Source organism: Grampus griseus (assembly GCF_964374135.1).
Source record: "Grampus griseus genome assembly, chromosome: 5".
In the NCBI taxonomy this organism is placed as follows: Eukaryota; Metazoa; Chordata; class Mammalia; order Artiodactyla; family Delphinidae; genus Grampus; species Grampus griseus.
This window is the reverse complement of record NC_138998.1, coordinates 61474978-61494716: the sequence shown is the minus strand read 5'-3', so window position 1 is coordinate 61494716 and position 19739 is coordinate 61474978. Positions and strand designations below refer to the sequence as shown.

At 45.9% G+C, this 19739-nt stretch overlaps 1 protein-coding gene across 1 annotated transcript in view; it reads left to right on the top strand.

The window, feature by feature from the left end:
* MAGEF1 (MAGE family member F1) overlaps positions 1–13835 on the top strand; it is a gene marked incomplete at both ends in the record, with an annotated part of 52196 nt that extends 38361 nt beyond the window's left edge. The window contains 5 exon segments of the mRNA XM_082655293.1: positions 5317–5457; positions 7550–7706; positions 12798–13409; positions 13412–13627; positions 13630–13835. Of these exon segments, the coding sequence (XP_082511419.1) occupies positions 5317–5457; positions 7550–7706; positions 12798–13409; positions 13412–13627; positions 13630–13835 (1332 nt within the window).
* Between the last annotated feature and the right edge of the window lie 5904 nt (positions 13836–19739).

The window sequence follows — 19739 nt, the reverse complement described above, 5'->3', positions numbered from 1 at the left end:
ACTTTTCCCCACAGAGTCTGGTGGAACCAGAGGGGCCCTAGTCTTAGATAAACCAGGTGAGGCACCTAGAAGGGGGCTTGAGTGCATGGGCTACGCCCACAGTCAGTTTATCAAAACTTGAGAATAAGAAGAAGGCTGATCTTGTAGCAAAGAGACTTGATGTTGGGACTCATCCTGTGGGCTTTATCTATTTTTCCAGGTGACAAAGTGAGTCCAATTGTTGGCGGAGGTGAGCCTGACTTTGGGAGAGAGCAGCTCCACCACAGATAGGACGGATTCACCAAAGCTGGGGACCAAGCGTGGCTTGACATGTATCACCTACATGTGTTCTGGGGGGCAGAGAAGGGGCCAAGAGAACAAGAGAATACACAAATAGACGAGATAGAAATAACTAAAGCTATTTTCTCAATGTTTGTTTCTCATCACCTCTCGCACTCCTCAGGAGAGCCCCCAGAGGCGGGAGGAACTGCATCAGGGAGACTAGGATGGCTCTATTTTTCTGAAAAGAAACTGCCAACACCATTTCCAAATTCCAGAGGTACGTGACCTCCAGGGTGACAGAGGCCTGAGAGCTGGTGCTGCCCTCTCCAGCAAGCGCATGGCCTCCAGAAAATCCCTGCCATCTCTGCCATCTGGCCATCTGTTCTGTAGGGCGACCCTCACAACTTGGGGCACATTTTAGAAGGGAACCAGAGGGGGAGACCACTGAGTGTAAATACTGATCTCACAAAGCCAGGGCACTCAACCAATGGTTCCCCACCCTGCATGCATATTAGAATCACCTGCAGAGGGCTTCCCTGGTGGCGCAGTGGTTGAGAGTCCGCCTGCCGATGCAGGGGACATGGGTTCATGCACCGGTCTGGGAAGATCCCACATGCCGCGGAGCGGCTGGGCCCGTGAGCCATGGCCGCTGAGTCTGTGCTTTCAGAGCCTGTGCTCCACGGCGGGAGAGGCCACAGCAGTGAGAGGCCCGCGTACAGCCAAAAAAAAAAAAAAAAAACCCAGGAATAGAATCACCTGCAGAGCTTCATCACACACCCAGGCCTGGGGACAACCACCAGAGATTCTGATTTAATTGGCCTGGGGTAGGACCCAGGCGTGGATATGCTTTAAAATCTCCCCAGGTGATTCTAATGTGCAGCCAGGGTTGAGAACCACTACATTACACAACAGGAGAGGCCCTCAAGCCCTCACTCAGATCCCAGTTACTCTTAATTTATATACACTTCTAACAATCCAGTTGTCTGGTTTCCTAGCTGGTATATGATTAAAAACCGCATATTCAGACGGGAGAGAAAAGCTGCTAATGAAAAGACACTAAAACCAGCAAGACGTAACAAATGAGAGTCTGAGCACAAGTGTAAAGATGGAAAGCCTATAAAAAGCAAACACAGCACTCAACCCCTCCCCTCTCCAGCATATCCTATTTACAGTCAGGGCCTGAGGCGATCACTAGATGGCGGAGCCAGGAGGGAGGGCTTCAGTCCGAAGGGAATGTACCCCATTTTACAGATGAAAAAAACAAGACTCAAGGAGAATCATGGATGGTCTCCCTCAAAGTTGCACCAGCATTGAGCTGCAATGCTGGGATTTGAATATCAAATGTCGGTCGGTCCTTAAAAGCCCATGTATGCTGGAAAGTGTCACGTCTGCCTGTTTAGTATGACTGATGTTTCTAATGATGACCCAGAGTGTAGAACTCAATTACCCTCAGTATCCAGCTATTCAAGATGTTCATTCTAGAAAGAGTCACACACACACACACACACACACACACACACACACACAAATATATGCTTTTTAACAGTGATGAAAGAACGGGTTATCCATTTGGGAAATAAATAAATAAATAATACAAGTTCTTTCCCAGCTCACACCATTCATCAAAATGAATACCAGATGGATGAAGATGGAAATGAAACCATAAAGGTACTAGAAGAAAATATAAGTGGATATTTTATAATCTTACGATGGGAGGGACTTTCTAAACATGTCAACAAAAGCAGAAACCATAGAGGAAAAGATTGATAGATTTGACTACATTAAAAATTAAAAACTTCTGTACATCAAAAACCACCATAAATTGAAAAAATGTTCAACCTCACTAGCATTCAAAGAAAGGCAAATTAAAACAGCAATGAGAGGCCCTTTTTTTTTCCTGATCAGATTGGCAATGATTAAAAAGAATGATAATACTGAGAGTTGGTGTGGGTGAGGGGAAATCAGCGCTCATACACTGTTGGAGGGAGTGTAACTGGTACAATCTTTCTGGAAGGCATTTTGGCAATATGTATGAAAAAAGCCTAAGAAGGCACGTAACTTTTGACCCAGTAATTCCATGTATAAAAATTTATCCAAAGGAAAAAACGGATCTGCTACACACACATGCACACATAAAACCTATATAAGGATTTTATTCACTGAGGCACTCTTTGGAATGTTGAAAAATTGGAAGCAACCTAGATTTTTAACAAAAATGAATTAGTCAAATAAATTATGTTATATACATAAGAAGCAATATTATGTAGCTACCAAAAATGATGCTGTATAGACATACAGGCCAATGGAATAGAATAAAGCCCAGAAACAGATCCAAATATATATGAGAATTTGGTATAAGATAAATACCAAATCGGTGAGGCAAAGACAGGATTTTTTTAAATAAATTTATTTATTTTTGGCTGTGTTGGGTCTTCGTTGCTGTGCACGGGCTTTTCTCTAGTTGTGGCGAGCAGGGGCTACTCTTTTTTTTGGGGGGGGCTACTCTTCGTTGCAGTGCGCGGGCTTCTCATTGCGGTGGCTTCTCTTGTTGCGGAGCACGGGCTCTAGGCACGCAGGCTCCAGTAGTTGCGGAGCACGGGCTCTAGAATGCAGGCTCAGTAGTTGTGACGCACGGGCTTAGTTGCTCTGCGGCATATGGGATCTTCCCGGACCAGGGCTCAAACCCATGTCCCCTGCATTGGCAGGCGGATTCTCAACCACTGTGCCACCAGGGAAGCCCCAGACTTTTTAATAAATGGTGTTTGACTATGTGGAAAAAGATAGATGCTAGACCAGTATTTCACACAGTACACCACGATAAGCATCAACTGGATCAAAGATTTAAATGCACAAAATAAAACCATAAAATTACCAGAAGAATAAGAGAACTCCTTTATAATCTTGAAGTAATGACAGTCTTTCTAACTGATTCAAAAATTCAGAAGTCATGAAATAAGACATAAAAGTCATAAAATAAAAGATAAATACATCTATATAAAAATCTTAAAACTCCTGCATGGCAAAGGCACCATAAGCAAAACAAACAAAAGACTAACTGGAAAAAAAACTGCAACTCACTTCACAAAGGGTCAAGCACTCTAATACATAATTTGTTTCTATAAATCAAGGAGACCAATAACCCAATAGAAAAAAATGCCCTTTTTCAGAAAAAAGAAATACAGATAGCTTTTTAGCGTATAAAAGAACGTTCGACTTCATTAGTAATAATGAGTACAAATTATAGTTGCAATGATATATCCATTTTTTACCCATCAGATTTTTACATATCCAAAATACACTTGATTGGGGGAAGTTGTAGGGAAATAGGCACCCTCATACATTGCTGGTAGGAATAGAAAATGATACACACCTATGAAGGGCAATATGGCATTTTCTATTAATGTTACTAATGTATTTACCTATTGGCTCATCAATCCCACTCTCTGAATTTTTTGGGCAAATATATTTGCACACATACAGAAATGATATATGTCTGTATTATAACATTGCTTTTAATAGTAAAAGATTGGAAATAACCCAAATGTCCAATTATATGGAATTGGTTAGATATTATTGTCCATCCAAACCATAATATGCCAGGAAGCTATGTGCTGATATGCAAAAGTCTCCACTACATACTATTAAGTTTTTTTGTTTTAAGCACAGTGCCTAGTAATGAACATAGTGTGCTGACTTCTTTGTAAGAAGGGGCAAGGTATATATAATTGCATTTGCTTGTATTTTCAAAAAGGGGCACTGTAACTATTAAAAGCAGTGACCTATGGGAGGGGAAATCAGGAAACCAGGTAAAGAGGGACATGGGTGCAAGCAAAAATTCTCAATTTTATGAAATTGAGAATTTCATAAAAAATTTTATAAAAAATTCTTTTTTATGTCGTTTTGATTTTTGAACTACATGAAAGTATTATTTTTTAAATGAATACATAATTGTGCAGATTCACTTTTGTAGACATGAAAGATTTTCAAAATGGATTTAGTATATAAATTAGGTCATAGAAATAAATATAGAATAATCCCAATTTTGTCTTTCAAAAAATCACGTATCTATATGGTCATATTCTTGTATAATAATTTCCATAATGGGAAATAGGAAAGATTTAGCCACAAACAAGTTTATCACATTGTATTTAATAATGAAAATCTGAAAACATCCTAAATATACAATAGGCATTAAAGGTGACATGGGGTCTGTGGAATATTTTCAATCACAAATAATTACATTATAGAAAAATATTAGTGTGAGAGATTCACAGTATGTGAATATATATATACATATATATAGTGTATATAAAGCAGAGTATACAAGATAACTCTGTTAAAAAAACAAAGTACATGCTGGGGCTTCCCTGGTGGCGCAGTGGTTAATAATCTGCCTGCCAATGCAGGGGGCACGGGTTTGAGCCCTGGTCCAGGAAGATCCCACATGCTGCGAAGAAACTAAGCCCGTGCGCCACAACAACTGAGCCTGCATGCCACAACTACTGAAGCCCTCGCGTCTAGAGCCTGTGCTCCGCAGCAAGAGAAGCCACTGCAGTGAGAAGCCTGCACACGCAACAAGGAGTAGCCCCCTCTCGCCACAACTAGAGAAAGCCCGCGCGCAGCAATGAAGACCCAACGCAGCCTAAATCAATCAAGCAATCAATCAATAAAAGTAAATGCTTAGAAAAATTGGGGGAGGATACACACCAGGGTATTTGTTAACTGTGGTTTCCCCTGGGTAGTGGAATTATAGGTGCTTTTTGGTTTTTTCTTTTAAATGGTCGGGATTTTCTCATTGCTGTACAACAAACAATCTCTTCTAAAATGAGAAAAAAATAAAGCACTAAGGAATTTTTTTAATGCTTTTTTAAAAATGATGCTTCAAAGTTCATTTCTAAGCTACCTACAAAAGTCGCCCACCTGAAGGGAGAGTCTGGCTAAGTAAGGTGGGCTATCTCCATCTACTGATGATAAGGAGAAGTAGAGTGAAGTCTTGGTCCTAAGCTGAGATGTCTTATTCCCTCCTTCCTCCCTTTGAGTCTTTCTTGACCACAGGGTGTTGGCCACCATGCTGGGTCCAATGGCTCTGCCCACCAGTATAGGACATCAGACACTGCAACAAGACAGGACCTGCTCTCACCACCACTGCAGAGAATCCACTGGTCCAACCACTTGCCTTCTGGTACCTTCCAGCAGGTGAGCTAATAAAGCTGCTGGGCTGGAAAGTGGTCGGCAGGCAACATGGTGGGTGAGGTGGCCGGGGCACAAAGGTTCTCTGGGAGGACCAGTTCCTGGCCCAGGCCCAGGCTCTCCCTTAACAGCTTCTGCTTCAGCCTCCCTGGCCAGCCATCCCAGTCTAATCGCTGAGCCCCTTAAAAGGAAGGAGTGGTTTCGGGGTGGGGCATCTCTTAGGCAGGCCGCCTCCAAAAAGGCTCGGGTGAAGAGGTGGGGTCCGAGGCCCAGGCAGCCCCCTAGACCCTTCATGTCTCCTAAGAGTTTATTGTAACCATCTCTTATCTGGACTCCTGCTCTTGGTCCCTGCCCTGTCCCACCTGTCTTCCAAGCCCCTGCCATCCTTCTTGAAATACACCTAATTATTTTATTCCTGGGATCAAAACATTTTCTCCAAAATCAGTCTTTCTCAAACTTTCCCGCTAAAGGACACCAACAGCAGACAAAAGAAACGCCTCCAGTTCCCCCAGGGGACTCCTCAGCCTGAAGTTCCTGCCGGCACACCCAAGCTCTCTTTGAAGTCTTCTGTTTTCTCTTAAAGATTCATGAGAATTCTGCATTCTATTGCATGATCTATCTGAATTTCTTTTAATAGGAAGATGTCTAAAATTATTCACCTCAAGGAAAACTGATGCTCCTGAAAGAAATAATGTGTTTATCCAGAGGCTCAAATATCCTCACTGGAACAGTACCTACAGCGTGAAATCCAAACTCCTGTCAGGCAAGGATCTACAAAATTTGGCCCCCACAAACCTTACCGCCTTCCTCCTGCTACTGCTCGCTCTCCAGTCGCTGGGCCACCGGGACTCCTGTCATGTCCTGATTTAGGTTCTTCCCAGCACTTCTGCTCAGGCTCTTCCTTCCTGACCCCACTCTACCTGCTGACGACCCACCACCCCGAAAGGCCTCAAGGGAGATCGAATGCCACCTTCCACATCACACCTCCTCCGGTGGCCCTGACAGACGCAACGTGAGAGGCAGCAGGCTCCTGCGAAAACAGCCTGTGCTTTGGGATCAGAAGGCTGGCGTTCAAGTCCTGACTCCCAGCTCTGGACACTGGACAAATTATCCAACTGGTCTACTTCTCGCTTGTAAAATGGGGAATAACTGTGCTTCCCTCACAGGGCTGTTACAGGGATTAAAGAAGACTCAAGCAACAGTGTAGTGCCCAGCACATGCTCCCCTCCACTCCTCCAAACTCCTATAGCAGTCTTTACACCACTCGTGTAAAGAGCAGGTGTTCACATAGCCGTGCTTTTTTAGAATGGCTTATTTCACCCCAATAGATCAGTGGTTCCCAACGTCCCAAGGAAGCTTCTTGTATTACCCCCATGATCCCACGGCTTGAAAGATTTTGGTGATTAAATCAAACACACTGATTGAAGTGTATCCCGCTTTTCTAAGTTCTCTGTCCCATGAAGCTTTCTGAACACTGAGAGCTGTTCCCAGCCTCCCCTCTCCTGCGTCACTTGAGGGACTCAGAGCAGGCAGCCACCCACGGAGACCGTAAACACCTCGAGACTGCAGCTCCGTCTCCACACTTCCCACAGCACCTTACTCAGCGCCTGCTCTAAGAACACACCTAGTCACTGCTCGCGCATAAACAAAAAGTTCCACCCAGATGACACTGGGGGAAGAGCCCTGCCTAAATCAGCCAGTCAGTGTAGAGAAAGGGGGCATTCTTACGGGAGGCAGGCAGTGCTGGAGACCAGCCCTTCTCCTCCCGCCCCGAGCGGCACCCCCAGACCTACCAGCTGGCCTCCGACTTCAGTGTGTGAGCCGATTAAAAAGCACCCTCTCTTCAGTGTCTGGAAACTCCTGCAAGGAAAGTTTGCTCCCAAAGTTGGCTTTTGACTAGAGTCTTAATAAGAGGCCTCAGCAGGCTGTGGCTGGAGAGACAATGTCACTTAGAGAAGCAGCTTGAAGCGGCAGTTAGGAGAAGAATTATTTTAATGAATACATTTCCTTTCAATTGTATGGGAATATCAAGATCCCATTAGAATAGGGAAGCAATTAGAACTAATAAAGATGAATGCGCAGTGCTCGGTATGTGCAGAATAACAAGCTGCCAACAAAGGGGATCCGGAGAGCCTGCTCTAATCCAAGGGAACTGGCGGCCAGCAGAGGGGAAACAGCTCTGTTCAGCGGCTCAAAGGCCAGCGTCCCGTGCATTCTGGTCACGGCCAGCAAATGGTGTGAGCGGGGCCTCGAAGGTGGGGGTAGATGGGCCCCCGCCCTGGCCCTGGCCCGGCCTCTGGGGGATAGAGATGGGCCGTTGGCAGCCCCTTGGCGACGGCCATTCAGACCAGGGCCCTGGCTCCCCGCCAGCCTTGCGCCTGCCCCTCGCACTGGGCCTCATTGTGTCCAGGTGGCAAATGCCTTCTCGCCAACTTTCCTTCAAGGTTTACAGAGCGGGTGGGACAGTGGAGGAGGGAGGGAGAAGGGGGCCCTGTGCCCCCTGCATCTCTCCCCTCCCCTGCCGGCCAGGGTCTGTTCCTCCTCTGGGTCGGGTGTTATGTTACAGACAGTGGTGGGTCACAGGCAGCCAAACACAGGAGTACTGTTGCTTACACAATTGCTCTTCAAACAGTAACAAACAATTTTCATTACCCAAGTCAGATCGAATCATCCGCCTGGCCATCCTGCTTCAATACCAGCCACACATACAGAACCCAGGGCTTCACACTCTGCCCATTCTGCTGTGACAAAACTGGGCTCCATTTTGCCCCCGGCCCAGGGACGTGGGACAAAGCTCTTCCTCTGATCCCTTCTTTGAGCCGGATCAGCTGCACGGCTATCAAAACTGTCAGGAGAAACAGAGAAGACACAAGCACCTATGCAGTTTGGGGCTCACTCAGATCTGGAGTGAGACGTTACTCAGCATCTGTGTGAAGAAGGCACTCAGGAGCTTGGAGGAATCCATTGACAAATTTAGAAGGAATCCAGCAAGATAACTCTGGCTTCCCACCAAAGCATTCACTAGCCTTAGATGGAGTGTCAGGACATGACATTTCTTTATTTAATCTTTTTTGGCCAGACAGTTTTTTCAACCAGGAATGTGTAAGCTCATTCCAAAATGTCTGCATGAGAGGCCAGTGACATTCATTACTGAGATTTTTCTACCAGGTCTCTTAGAGAAAAAAAAAAAAAAATCTGTAACATTTTATAATTGTTTCTCAATGGTAGAGCATTTTAAAAGTGTGTTTACATTTATAATCCTACTTGAATCTCAAAACAACTATGGGGACTGGCAAAGCTAAGGTTGTCAGGCCTAAAGATGAGGAAACAGTGGCCCAGAGAGGTTAAGTATGCCGTGCAAGGTCACAGAATGAATGAAGGGGTCGGGACACCAGAACTCAGGTCTTCTGACCTGGTTCAGTGCTTTGTTCTAGGACGTACCTTTTCTACATCCACAGGGTGCCAGACATTTCCAGGATAATTCATCCTGCAGTTCTGCTTTTCCAGTGTAACTCCCTTATCCTTTTCCTCATACTAAACTGTGCTAAGCACTGTAGGCTTTTAAACACTGTAGTCTAGGCTACAAAGGAGCATCCTTCAGAAAGGTTTCCATCGAACAGTCATCAAATTTTGTTTTGCTGCTACCCCGCACCCCCTACCAAAGAGATATACATTTCCTCCCTTTTAACAGCTTAGGTAAGGATTGTTTTAAAAGTCTGCCTGTCCAGTGTGAGGTCGGCACAATCAAAACTGGCAAATGATTGTCTAGGTCCCTTTCAGTACAAAACATTGTAGCATCCAGGGGTTGGCAAGTGGCAAAGCAAAGCCATTCACCTTTCATACCCTCATCACCTCCTATACCTAAAGGCCTATTCATTTAATTTTTGGAAACTTTTCTACATGGTGACTATAGTTAATTATATTGTATTGCATGCTTGAAAGCTGCTAAGAGAATAGATCTTAACAGTTTTCATCACAAGAAAAAAAATCTAGTAACTATGTATGGTGACAGATATTCACTAGACTTATTGTGGCGATCATTTCACAATATATATGAATATCAAATCACTGTGTTGTACACCTGAAACTAATGTTATCTGTCAATTATACCTCAATTTTAAAACTTTATTTTTATAATTTTTAAGGTATTTATATACCATGAGATACACAGATATTAAGGGTACAGTTTGAAAAGTTTTGACAAATGTATATCTACACCCAAACCAAGATACATAACATTGCCATCCCCCCAAGAAAGTTCATGCATATCCCTTTCCAGTCAACCCCACTCCAGGCCTCCACTGTTCTCATTTCTGTCACCACAGATTAGCTAAACCTGTCTTGGACATCAGATTAACTGGAATCATATTGTATATAATCTTTTGTATCTTTCTTCTTTCACTCAACATAATGTCAGCCAGACTCATCCATGTTGTATCAGTAGTTTGTTCCTTTTTTTTTTTTTTGATGAGTAGCATTACATTATTGATTCAGTTTTCAAAATCCAGTCATATTACTGCTAATTTGCCCCTCAAAATTCTTTCCATTCAATGTATCTCCTGCATGCTCCTTTCCATGCATCTATCTCCTCTGTCTCTCCTCAGCAATACTTGAACTGAGAAACATATGTAAGTAGACTATTTTACCTCCAGTGATGCCCTTTTAGGTAGGAGTGGTTCTACCTTCAGGAGAAACTGACAACGAGGCAGTCCAGCATGGTGGTCATGAGTACAGTTTTCAGAATAGACAGATCTAGGTCCTCATTTCCAGTCTAGCACTTAACAGATGGGTGGTTGGGGACAGGTGGTTTAACCTCTCAGGGACTATTTTCCCATTTGTAAAATGAGAATAATAATACCTTCCTAATAGGGATTTGTGAGGACTAAATATATTGTACATAAAATGTTTCTGTTTATATTCTACACAATAGAAACCAATAACAGCCTCAAGTTAACCTATAATAACATCCTCCTGCTTCATTCACACACTTTCAGCTTCTCTAAGTCATAAAGTATAAATGGGTATATACTTTCAGAAGTTTTTAAAAATGAAGAGTTCATGATTACATCTAGAAAAGTCTAGGGACTTCCCTGGTGATCCAGTGGTTAAGACTCCTAGCTTCCACTGCAGGGGGCACGGGTTCTATCTCCGGTCAGGGGGGGGGGGGGGGGGGGGGGGGGGGGGGGGGGGGGGGGGGGGGGGGGGGGGGGGGGGGGGGGGATAAATGCTATTTCCTCTGGAAAAAAGTAAAGCCTTTCATCATTTGTTCAGTGACAATTACATACTGAGTGCTGACGCTGAGGGGCTCTTCAAAAGAGTTAAGGACATAGCCCTAGCTTTTAGGATGTTTGGTTTTGGAGGGTAATAAGCACAAAAATAACTATTATACAGAGTATGGTCAATAATAATGATAATAATTAACATCTATTAATATAGTGGTTAAGAGCATGGTCTCTGGAGTCATACTATATGATTGAAATAGTGGCTCAGTCATGTGATGCTGGGGAAGTTACTTACCCTCTTTTTGTGTTATTTCACTTGTAAAATGGGGATAATAATACCACTTATCTAGCAGGGCTGTTATGAGTAGATGAGTTCATACATGTAAAAAATTAGTACATTATCAGCACATTAAAAGTATGCAATAAATAATAGCTAACAATTACTGAACACCACGTGCCAAGCACTGTGTTAAATGGTTTACATGCATTACTTCACATGATCTCCACAATGTTCTCTCTACTATTATGCCCATTTCACTCATAAGGCAACCGAGGGAAGGAGAGTTCAGGTAACTTGCCCAAGATTACATAGCTAGTAAATAGCAAATTCCATAGGAAAGACACATCTATAAAATGGGGATAGTGATAATAGTACTTACCTTAATGAGAATTAAACAAATTAATATTTGAACAACAGAACAGAGCCTAGTGCACAATAAGGTCTATACAAGTGGGTGTTAAACAAATACAAATTGCTATGGTGATTCAGAAATGGCAGTAAATAACTTCCATGCATGGAGACTAAGGCTTTGGAAAGGTGACATTTAAGCTGAGCCTTGAAAGGAGGGAGAGAAGAGGAGAGGAGTGGAGAGGAGGGAAGAGGGAGAGGGGAGGGGGAGAAGGGAGGGGGAGAGGGGAGGAGAGGAGAGGAGAGAAAAGGGAGGTGGAGAGGAGAGAAAAGGGAGGTGGAGAGGAGAGAAAAGGGAGGGGGAGAGGAGAGAGGAGGAAAGGAGACGGGAGGGGAGGGGAGGGGAGGAGGAAGTAGAGGAAGAAGAGGGAGGAGGAGGAGAAAGAGGAGGAGGAGTTGGAGAGGGAGGGAGAGAGGGAGGGAGAGAGGGAGAGAGACAGACTGGTAGTGGGAGAAAGCTCAGAGTAGAGTAAGCAAAAAGTAATGGGACTAGTTAAGTTTGATTAGGTAAAAAGAAAAACAAAACTCCCCTTTCCTCCAATCAGTTACTATTTCTGCCAGCTGTACCTCAGTATATCTTTTATCATCTTCTTTGACACCCCCCCCCCCCAGAATCTGCTATCCTTACCCCCTCGTCATCCATTTTACAATATTTATGGAGTGCCTCTATGTGCCAGGCACTGTTCTGGGCACTGAGGATATAACAATGAACAAGACAGGCCGAGTCTCAGTTCCTATTCTGCACTATAATAATACCAATACTCCAAGCTGGATTCCCAGCTTTTGGTCAGCCCTACTCCAATCCATCCTCCACACTGCCACCAGAGAGACTGGAAAGATACAGATCTGGTCCGGACACTCCCTTGCTTAAATCCCCTTGTAGTATGAATTCCCATCGTGTTCAGAATAGATTTCAATCTCCGTAGCATCCTGTTCAAGGCCTGTCACTAACTGTCCCGCACAGCCTTATATCTCAGCCTTTACCTTCATGCACTGCGCACTAAGCTACAGTAAATTACTCAAAATCTTAGATACACACATAGAAATAAGCACCTGCTGAAAGTTCGTGGCTGGAACTCCATCCCTATTTCATCCTTGTACACTGAAACCTCAGAAAAGCCCTGGTTACCCCCCTCCAGCCTTCAAGTCTAAAGAACAGCGCTGGCGACACACTCCTCCACAGCCCTGGCATCCTGCGAAGGCTGCGCTCACTCCCACCCCAGCGGGAGCAGTAAAAGGAGGGGCTTCGCGGGGCCTCGGGGCCGCCATCTTGGCTGAGTTGGCCGGAAGTGGTCCGGCAAATCGGCTTGCCGGCGCGCACTGAGGCTGCGCGGTGGCCTCGCCGCGCTTCTTTGGCGCCGGCGGCGTTGCGGCCGTCCCGAACCCTCTGCGGTGCAGCCCGGAAGCCACTAAGTCCCCTCTGTCATCTCTCCTAGTCCTATTCCAGCCGTCCCAGCCGCTGTCCAACCCCTCCGCCGGGGTTTGTGCAGCGGCTTGCACTCCCCTCGGCCAGTGTACGCGCTTTGCACCTGCCTGCCCGAAAACATGTTGTAGAAACCAGAGAGCGGGGGTCTGTCTCCCTATCCCTCGGGCGGAGGGGGAGATGGATGGTGGCCACGACAGTGAGACCCAGGCCCTGACCGCCTCGCAGGAGGTGGCCCCGAGCCCCCTCCTGCAAGAGAGCCTCGAGGAGGACCTTGGTGCTGTAAGGGAGGAGGAGGCTGCGGAGCCCTCCATCACCCTGAAAGGTGCGAGGGCTTTGGCAGCCAAAACCTTGGCCCGGCGCGAGGCCCGTCTCCGTCTGGATCAGACGGTGGCCGAGTTGGTGCAGTTTCTGCTGGTGAAGGACAGGAAGAAGAGTCCTATCACCCTCTCCGAGATGGTGAAATACATTATCAGAGACTTAAAGGATCTGTTCCCTGAGATCATCGCAAGGGCCGCAGAGCATCTGCCGTATGTCTTTGGTTTCAAGCTGAAACAGCTTGACCGGAAGCACCACACTTATATCCTGACCAACAAACTAAAACCTCTTGAGGAGGAGGAGGAGGAGATGGCCCCAGACTGGGTCTTTTAATGATGATGTTGGGCTTTATCTACATGAAAGGTAATAGCGCCAGGGAGGCACAGGTCTGGGAGATGCTGTGTCGGTTGGAGGTGCGTCCCTCAAAGTATCACCCCCTCTTTGGGTGCCCGAGGAGGCTTATTATGGAAGATTTCGTGCAGCTGAGATACCTCAATTACCGGCTTGTTTCTCACACCAATCCACCGGCATGGAATTCTCTTGGGGTCCCCGAAGCGACCTGGAAACCAGCAAGATGAAAGTCCTGGGGTTCGTGGCCAAGCTCCATAAGAAAGAACCCCAACACTGGCCAGTGCAGTACCGTGAGGCCCTGGCAGACGAGGCTGACAGGGGCAGTGTGAGGGCTAGGGCCAGGGCTAATGCTAATGCTGGGGCCGGCATCCACCCCTGGTGAGGGCCAGCCAGAGGTGGGGCGGGGGGAAGTTGGGTATAAAAGCTACTGTCTGAGTCATAAGTAGACTAGGTGGGGAGAAGGTCGTTATTTCTATAGCAGTTGTATTTGTGTAACTAGGATTTAGGTTTTGTATCTTGGTAAGTTTTGTTACGTTTAATACACTTAAATTCATGTTTATAAATGAGATTGGTCTACTTTTTCCTGTAGGATTTTGTTGTAGAGTTTTGCTACTTTTGTAAAATTAATTGAAAAACTTTACATTTTATTCTGTGATCTTGAACAAATTATGCAGCACTGAATGCTATACGTAAATGGTTTGAAGGAACTCACCAGTATGATGATCTGGTACCAGGGAAAAATATAGCTGATTGGTATCTAGCTTTCCAACAGTTTTTGTCTACTGTGCAAAGAAAAAAGACTGACATTTAACTCTGTTTGCTTAGTTATTGTAGTAGCTGGGGCGGGGGGGGGAATGCAATAAATTAGAAGTATAACCTGGTACACTTAATAAACATTTGTTAAGCATCTTTTGTGTGATGCACTGTTGGGAGTATTTGGGGATTAAATGCTGAACAAGATAAAGGTCCTACTTTTCAGAACTGGACAGTAAGTAAATAAACCAGAAATTACAGTGCGGTGAGTTGAAGGCTACAGAGGGACACCCAACCCAGCTGGGGTGATTGGGTGAGGCTTGCCTGAGGTTACCTTTAGTCGGACTTCAGGGTAGGGAAGGAGAAACAATGGGGTGGGTGGAGAAGAGGGGAAGGAAAAAAGGAAGAAGAGTTGTGGGTGGGAGATGGTATTAAAAATTACTTAAGATCATAGATGCTCCTCAGTAAGATGGGAAGACATGATACATGGCAGATCTGGAAAACATCCAACCTTTGCCAGTGCCCTTGGTTCAGGGCAGTTTATTACAGTGCACACGTAATGATGGTGACTGTTAGCATTTTGGTCTTCTCCATTTCCCTTCTCTCAATCTCTACAAGCTTTCCTCATCTACTAAAGCCCTCAGAGACCAAATACTTTTTTTTTTTTTTTTGGCGGTACGCGGGCCTCTCACTGTTGTGGCCTCTCCCGCTCCGGACGCACAGGCTCAGCGGCCATGGCTCACGGGCCCAGCCGCTCCGCGGCATGTGGGATCTTCCCGGACCGGGGCACGAACCCATGTCCCCTGCATTGGCAGGCGGACTCTCAACCACTGCGCCACCAGGGAAGCCCAGAGACCAAATACTTTAACAATTCTGGAACGGTATGTAGTGTGGAGGGCACGTGTGATGTTCTCTGCTGCCAAGAAGTCTTCAAGGGCTCTCCCTTGGCACCAGGAAGCCCCGCACTCTCATCCGTGTTTCTGCTTGCCACTTGCCACCTGCCATCTCCCATTAGGAGGAGAACTGTAAGGCATCTTTCACATTCTTAACTACCCATGAAGAGTCATCTTCGAAAGCAGCTTGAGCCTCTGCAGTGGCTACCACCTTCACTCTGGGGATGAATTCTGTAGAATGGGTACATAGAGGAATAAGGAATCTAGAGGAGTGGTAACCAAACCAGAACTGGGTGTAGGATTATGAAACCGTCCCCTTACAGCTGCCATATACAGAAGAGCTGCTTTCTTCTCTCTTTACTGCTGGTTTTGTGGGTGTGTGTGCTTTCAGTTGCGTCTGAATAACATATCTGAGTATGTTAAGGTTAGCATGGAATACAAATACTTTGGGACACAGGCCCAGGGATCCAACCAATCACAGTGAGACCAAAGGTTATAAGCTTATGGGTAAAAAAGTTCACTGATGATTAAAAATATGATTTCTGGGCAATTTATAATTCATTAAACAAAAGTATTGGGTAGCCACTATATGCCAAGGACTTTGCTGGGTTCCAAAGGTTAAAAAGGGAAAACCGTCTTTACCCTCAAGGAGCAATAGTGATAATTTCTCACATTTGCATTTTCTCACAGCGGCTGAGAGGTCAGCAGTGTGTGCACCTGAGGGTCTGATTACTTGGCGATTTGCTTACAGTCACTTGGCAAAAGACAGCACTAAGACTAGAACCCAAGTCCCTTGCCTCCCAATGTGTTTCATTCTAGTACATTGTTCCCTGTGTCTGGCTTCCAATATATTGTATGTGATTTTATTTATCACAACTCCAAAAATCAAGTGAGGCATGTGTGATTATTGCCAGTTGCCACTGCAGTCCTTATGGGAGTGAGTAGAGTAGAAATACTTCCCATTTCACTGTCAGCAGAGGTGACTTTGCTGAAAGTCAGACATATATTTCACAGCAAGACAGGACTAACAACTACCATTTATTAAACATCTGCTATAGGCCAAAAGCATTTCCCCCCTACTTTTCACAACCGTATTGCAAAGTGGATATTACGAAATACCTCCATTTTACAGATATTAATACTTGCCATTTATTCAATACGTAATATAAGCCAGCTTTTCAATGCTTTACATATGTTTTAATGATTTTTATAACAATCTAACAGGATAGATATTATCTGTACCATCTTGAACTATGCACACTGAAACTCAGAGAAGCTATAAAGTTCTCATAGATGGTATATGATATAACAAGGATTGGAACTGAAGTCTGACTTAGTCAAAACTCCACACTTTTGGGGCTTCCCTGGTGGCGCAGTGGTTGGGAGTCCGCCTGCCGATGCAGAGGACGCGGGTTCGTGCCCCGGTCCAGGAGGATCCCACATGCCGCGGAACGGCTGGGCCCGTGAGCCATGGCCGCTGGGCCTGCGCGTCCAGAGCCTGTGCTCCGCAACGGGAGAGGCCACAGCAGTGAGAGACCTGCATACCACAAAAAAAAAAAAAAAAAAAAAAAAAAAACCTCCACACTTTTCACTCTCTTACATTTCCTTCTTCTTGGGACTCCTTTCAGACTTGGGGACTCGTGTTCTTTCTTCCAAACATGGCTGTCTCTCTGGAGATGCAAACAAGGGTTGTATAAGCAAGGTAATTATGACAAGACCCTGGCCTGTGGGAGGGTAAAATAAAGTTGGAGAATTATCTGTGAACGTTGGTCCCAGCTCTGCCCACCCCCAGTGTTGTCAGAGTGCTGACTACGTGTAGAATGTGTATTTTTACTCAAACTCAGCACTTTTTGCCCTTGTGGGCCATGTTTCCTAAATCTTCTTTAGTCTGCTCTCTCCACTAAGCCTCAAATTAAGTCTTTCATGCCATGGAACAATCAAATAACATTTCTGGACCTGCAAATATGATTCCCAGCATTGTTTCCAGATGGTACAAAGGGCTGGCAGAACTTGTACCCTTGCCTCAGGATGAAAGACCTCCCATTTCATAGATGCCATCATCAACTTCTCAGAAGTACTGAAAGTGTGGCCTCTGGGCCCATGGGTAGAGCAGACATTGGCCATGGTGAGGGCAAGAGATGAATTCTCCTGTTGCTTATGGTCATTCACATGACAGAAAAGGAAGGCCTGGATCTCTGGTCTCCTTCCCCTTCAGGCACAAACAGAACTAGATCTTCCTGGGTGAAACCATGTGGGTGGGAGAGCAAGGAGATGTCGGGGGACTGATGGCAGATGGATTACTCCAAATCATACGTACTATACCACAACTAGATAGCAAAGCCAGTAAAGGGAATTCCCTTGAAAACTATAAATGAAGCCTTAGACAATGGGAAGGTCTCACTCTATTCAGCCACAGACACTGCAGGGATTTTTCTTTTTCTTTTCTTGGCTGCATTGGGTCTTCGTAGCTGCGCACAGGCTTTCTCTAGTTGTGGCGAGCCGGGGCTACTCTTCGTTGCGGTGCGTGGGCTTCTCATTGAGGTGGCTTCTCATTGCGGAGCACGGGCTCTAGGCGCACGGGCTTCAGTAGTTGTGGTTCGTGGGCTCTAGAGCGCAGGCTCAGTAGTTGTCGCACAAGGGCTTAGTTGCTCTGAGGCATGTGGGATCTTCCCGACCAGGGCTCAAACCTGTGTCCCCTGTATGGGCAGACGGATTCTTAACCACTGCGCCACCAGGGAAATCCCTCTGCGCCACCAGGGAAGTCCCTCTGCAGGGATCTTGACGTTCACCAGAGTCGGGACTTTTGACCCACTGGAACTTGGAGAATGGGTGTTGGCAAACAGGCTCCGGTTAATTACAGCCCCAGCATCTAGCAGGCACATAGCGCTCTGGAGGTGGTAGCTCATTTGTAGCCCCTGCAAACCAGGCCTCAGTGCACAGGCTCAATCACAGCTTCCACCTGAGATAATTATGCCTCATGCCTTGGTCTTGGTGGTAACTGATGCTTGTGCAAATCATTCCTCAAGTTGTGTAACCCAGCAGAGATGGCAACAATTACCTCCCAGCAGAAATATAGTGTACTGACTAAAGAGGTTAGGTATTCTGAAAAGCGTCCCAATCAAGGCCTTATAAAAGTCATGACTATGTGACCTTGAACAAGGAATTCTAAACTCTGAGGACTGAAGCTCTAGGAAAGTTTAGATTGGAGGGTGATTGGAGTTAGTGGTTAGCTACAATCCACACCCACGACACATCCTACCAGCTGACTGCAAACCCTGCCAGTTCCCGGGCTACTCATGGCTGATGACAAGATCAGCCAACAATTATTAAGCCTTATCTGTCAGGCACGGTGCTAAGTATGATAATCAAATTGGCTCATGCATCTACACAACACCCCCATGAGACAGATTCTCCATTTGCCATCATCACAGTACTGTAGGCAAACCACAAAGAAAGAAGAATTCCTTTCATTGTGTCAATGCACAAGTTAAAAGACTTGCCCAAAGTCATGGCATAGCTAGTGAGCCGCAGATCCTGAGCATGAACCCGAATCTCCTGGGTTCTTTCTGTAATTCCACCTTGCCGGTCTGCAGAAGGTTCTCAGGGAGCAACCAACCTCCCTTTGGGAGAATGGGGCTGCAGGAGAAAGAAAGAAAACCTGTGGGCCTGCTCATTTATACCATAACCTAGAGCGCCCACAGTAGAGGCAGTGAGGCAGGGAAGGAACAATTTGGCTTCTCTGATTGCAGGGTTTGGGTCACCAGAAGGGATGCAAACTGGGAGAGGAGCCCACTTGGAGCAATGCTGGCTCAGGGCACCAGCACTGTGGTTCCTGCAGCGGGAGAAATAAATGGTGCCCAAGACGCAGAGGGGTGTCAGCACAGTGAGAGACCACCATGAGGACAAAGGAGTCTCCTACACTGGAAAGCTCCTGGCCCCTGGAGCAGCCAGATCTGCGTTCCACACCACTCTGCCATGGGAGAGTGTGTGCCTCCACCTGAGTTCGCTAACCCTCTGAGCTTTGGTTTCCTCGTCTTTCCAACAGAGGTATTGCTGTGTACCTCAAAACACTGTGAAGACGACGGAATGAGGGAATTACTAAGCACCTAGCACAGGATCTGGTACACGGTAACTAGTGTTATTATAAACTGTATTCACTCATTCAACAAACACTTATCTTCTGTACATACCAGGCATACATCCTGGTAGTGAGCTTACAGCAGAGAACAATACAGACAAAAATCCTTGTCGTCTAGAGCTTACAGATCGGTGCGAGGAGACATAATAAAGAAGCACATTACATAGCATGTCAGATGGAGATCTATGTTGGAGGGAGAAATGAAGCAGGAGAGGGGGAAAGAGTGCTGGGAGGGTGTGCAATTTTAAATGGTCTGCTCGTTGAGACATTTGAGTCAAAACTGAAGGTGAGAAGCAGGAAGCCCACAAGCTGTCTGGGGGGGACCAGGGAGGAGGGGGTGCCGGCAGATGGAACAGTGAGTATGAAGGCCAAGGGTGGAAGCAGGCCAGGCAGGTTCTGAGAAGTAGCTCCTGCAAGCAGAGTGAGTGATGGGGGAGGGCTGAGTAGAAGGAGATGTGTTCCTTCTCCTGAAGGAGCTTGCAGAGCTGGCACAAGTACCTAA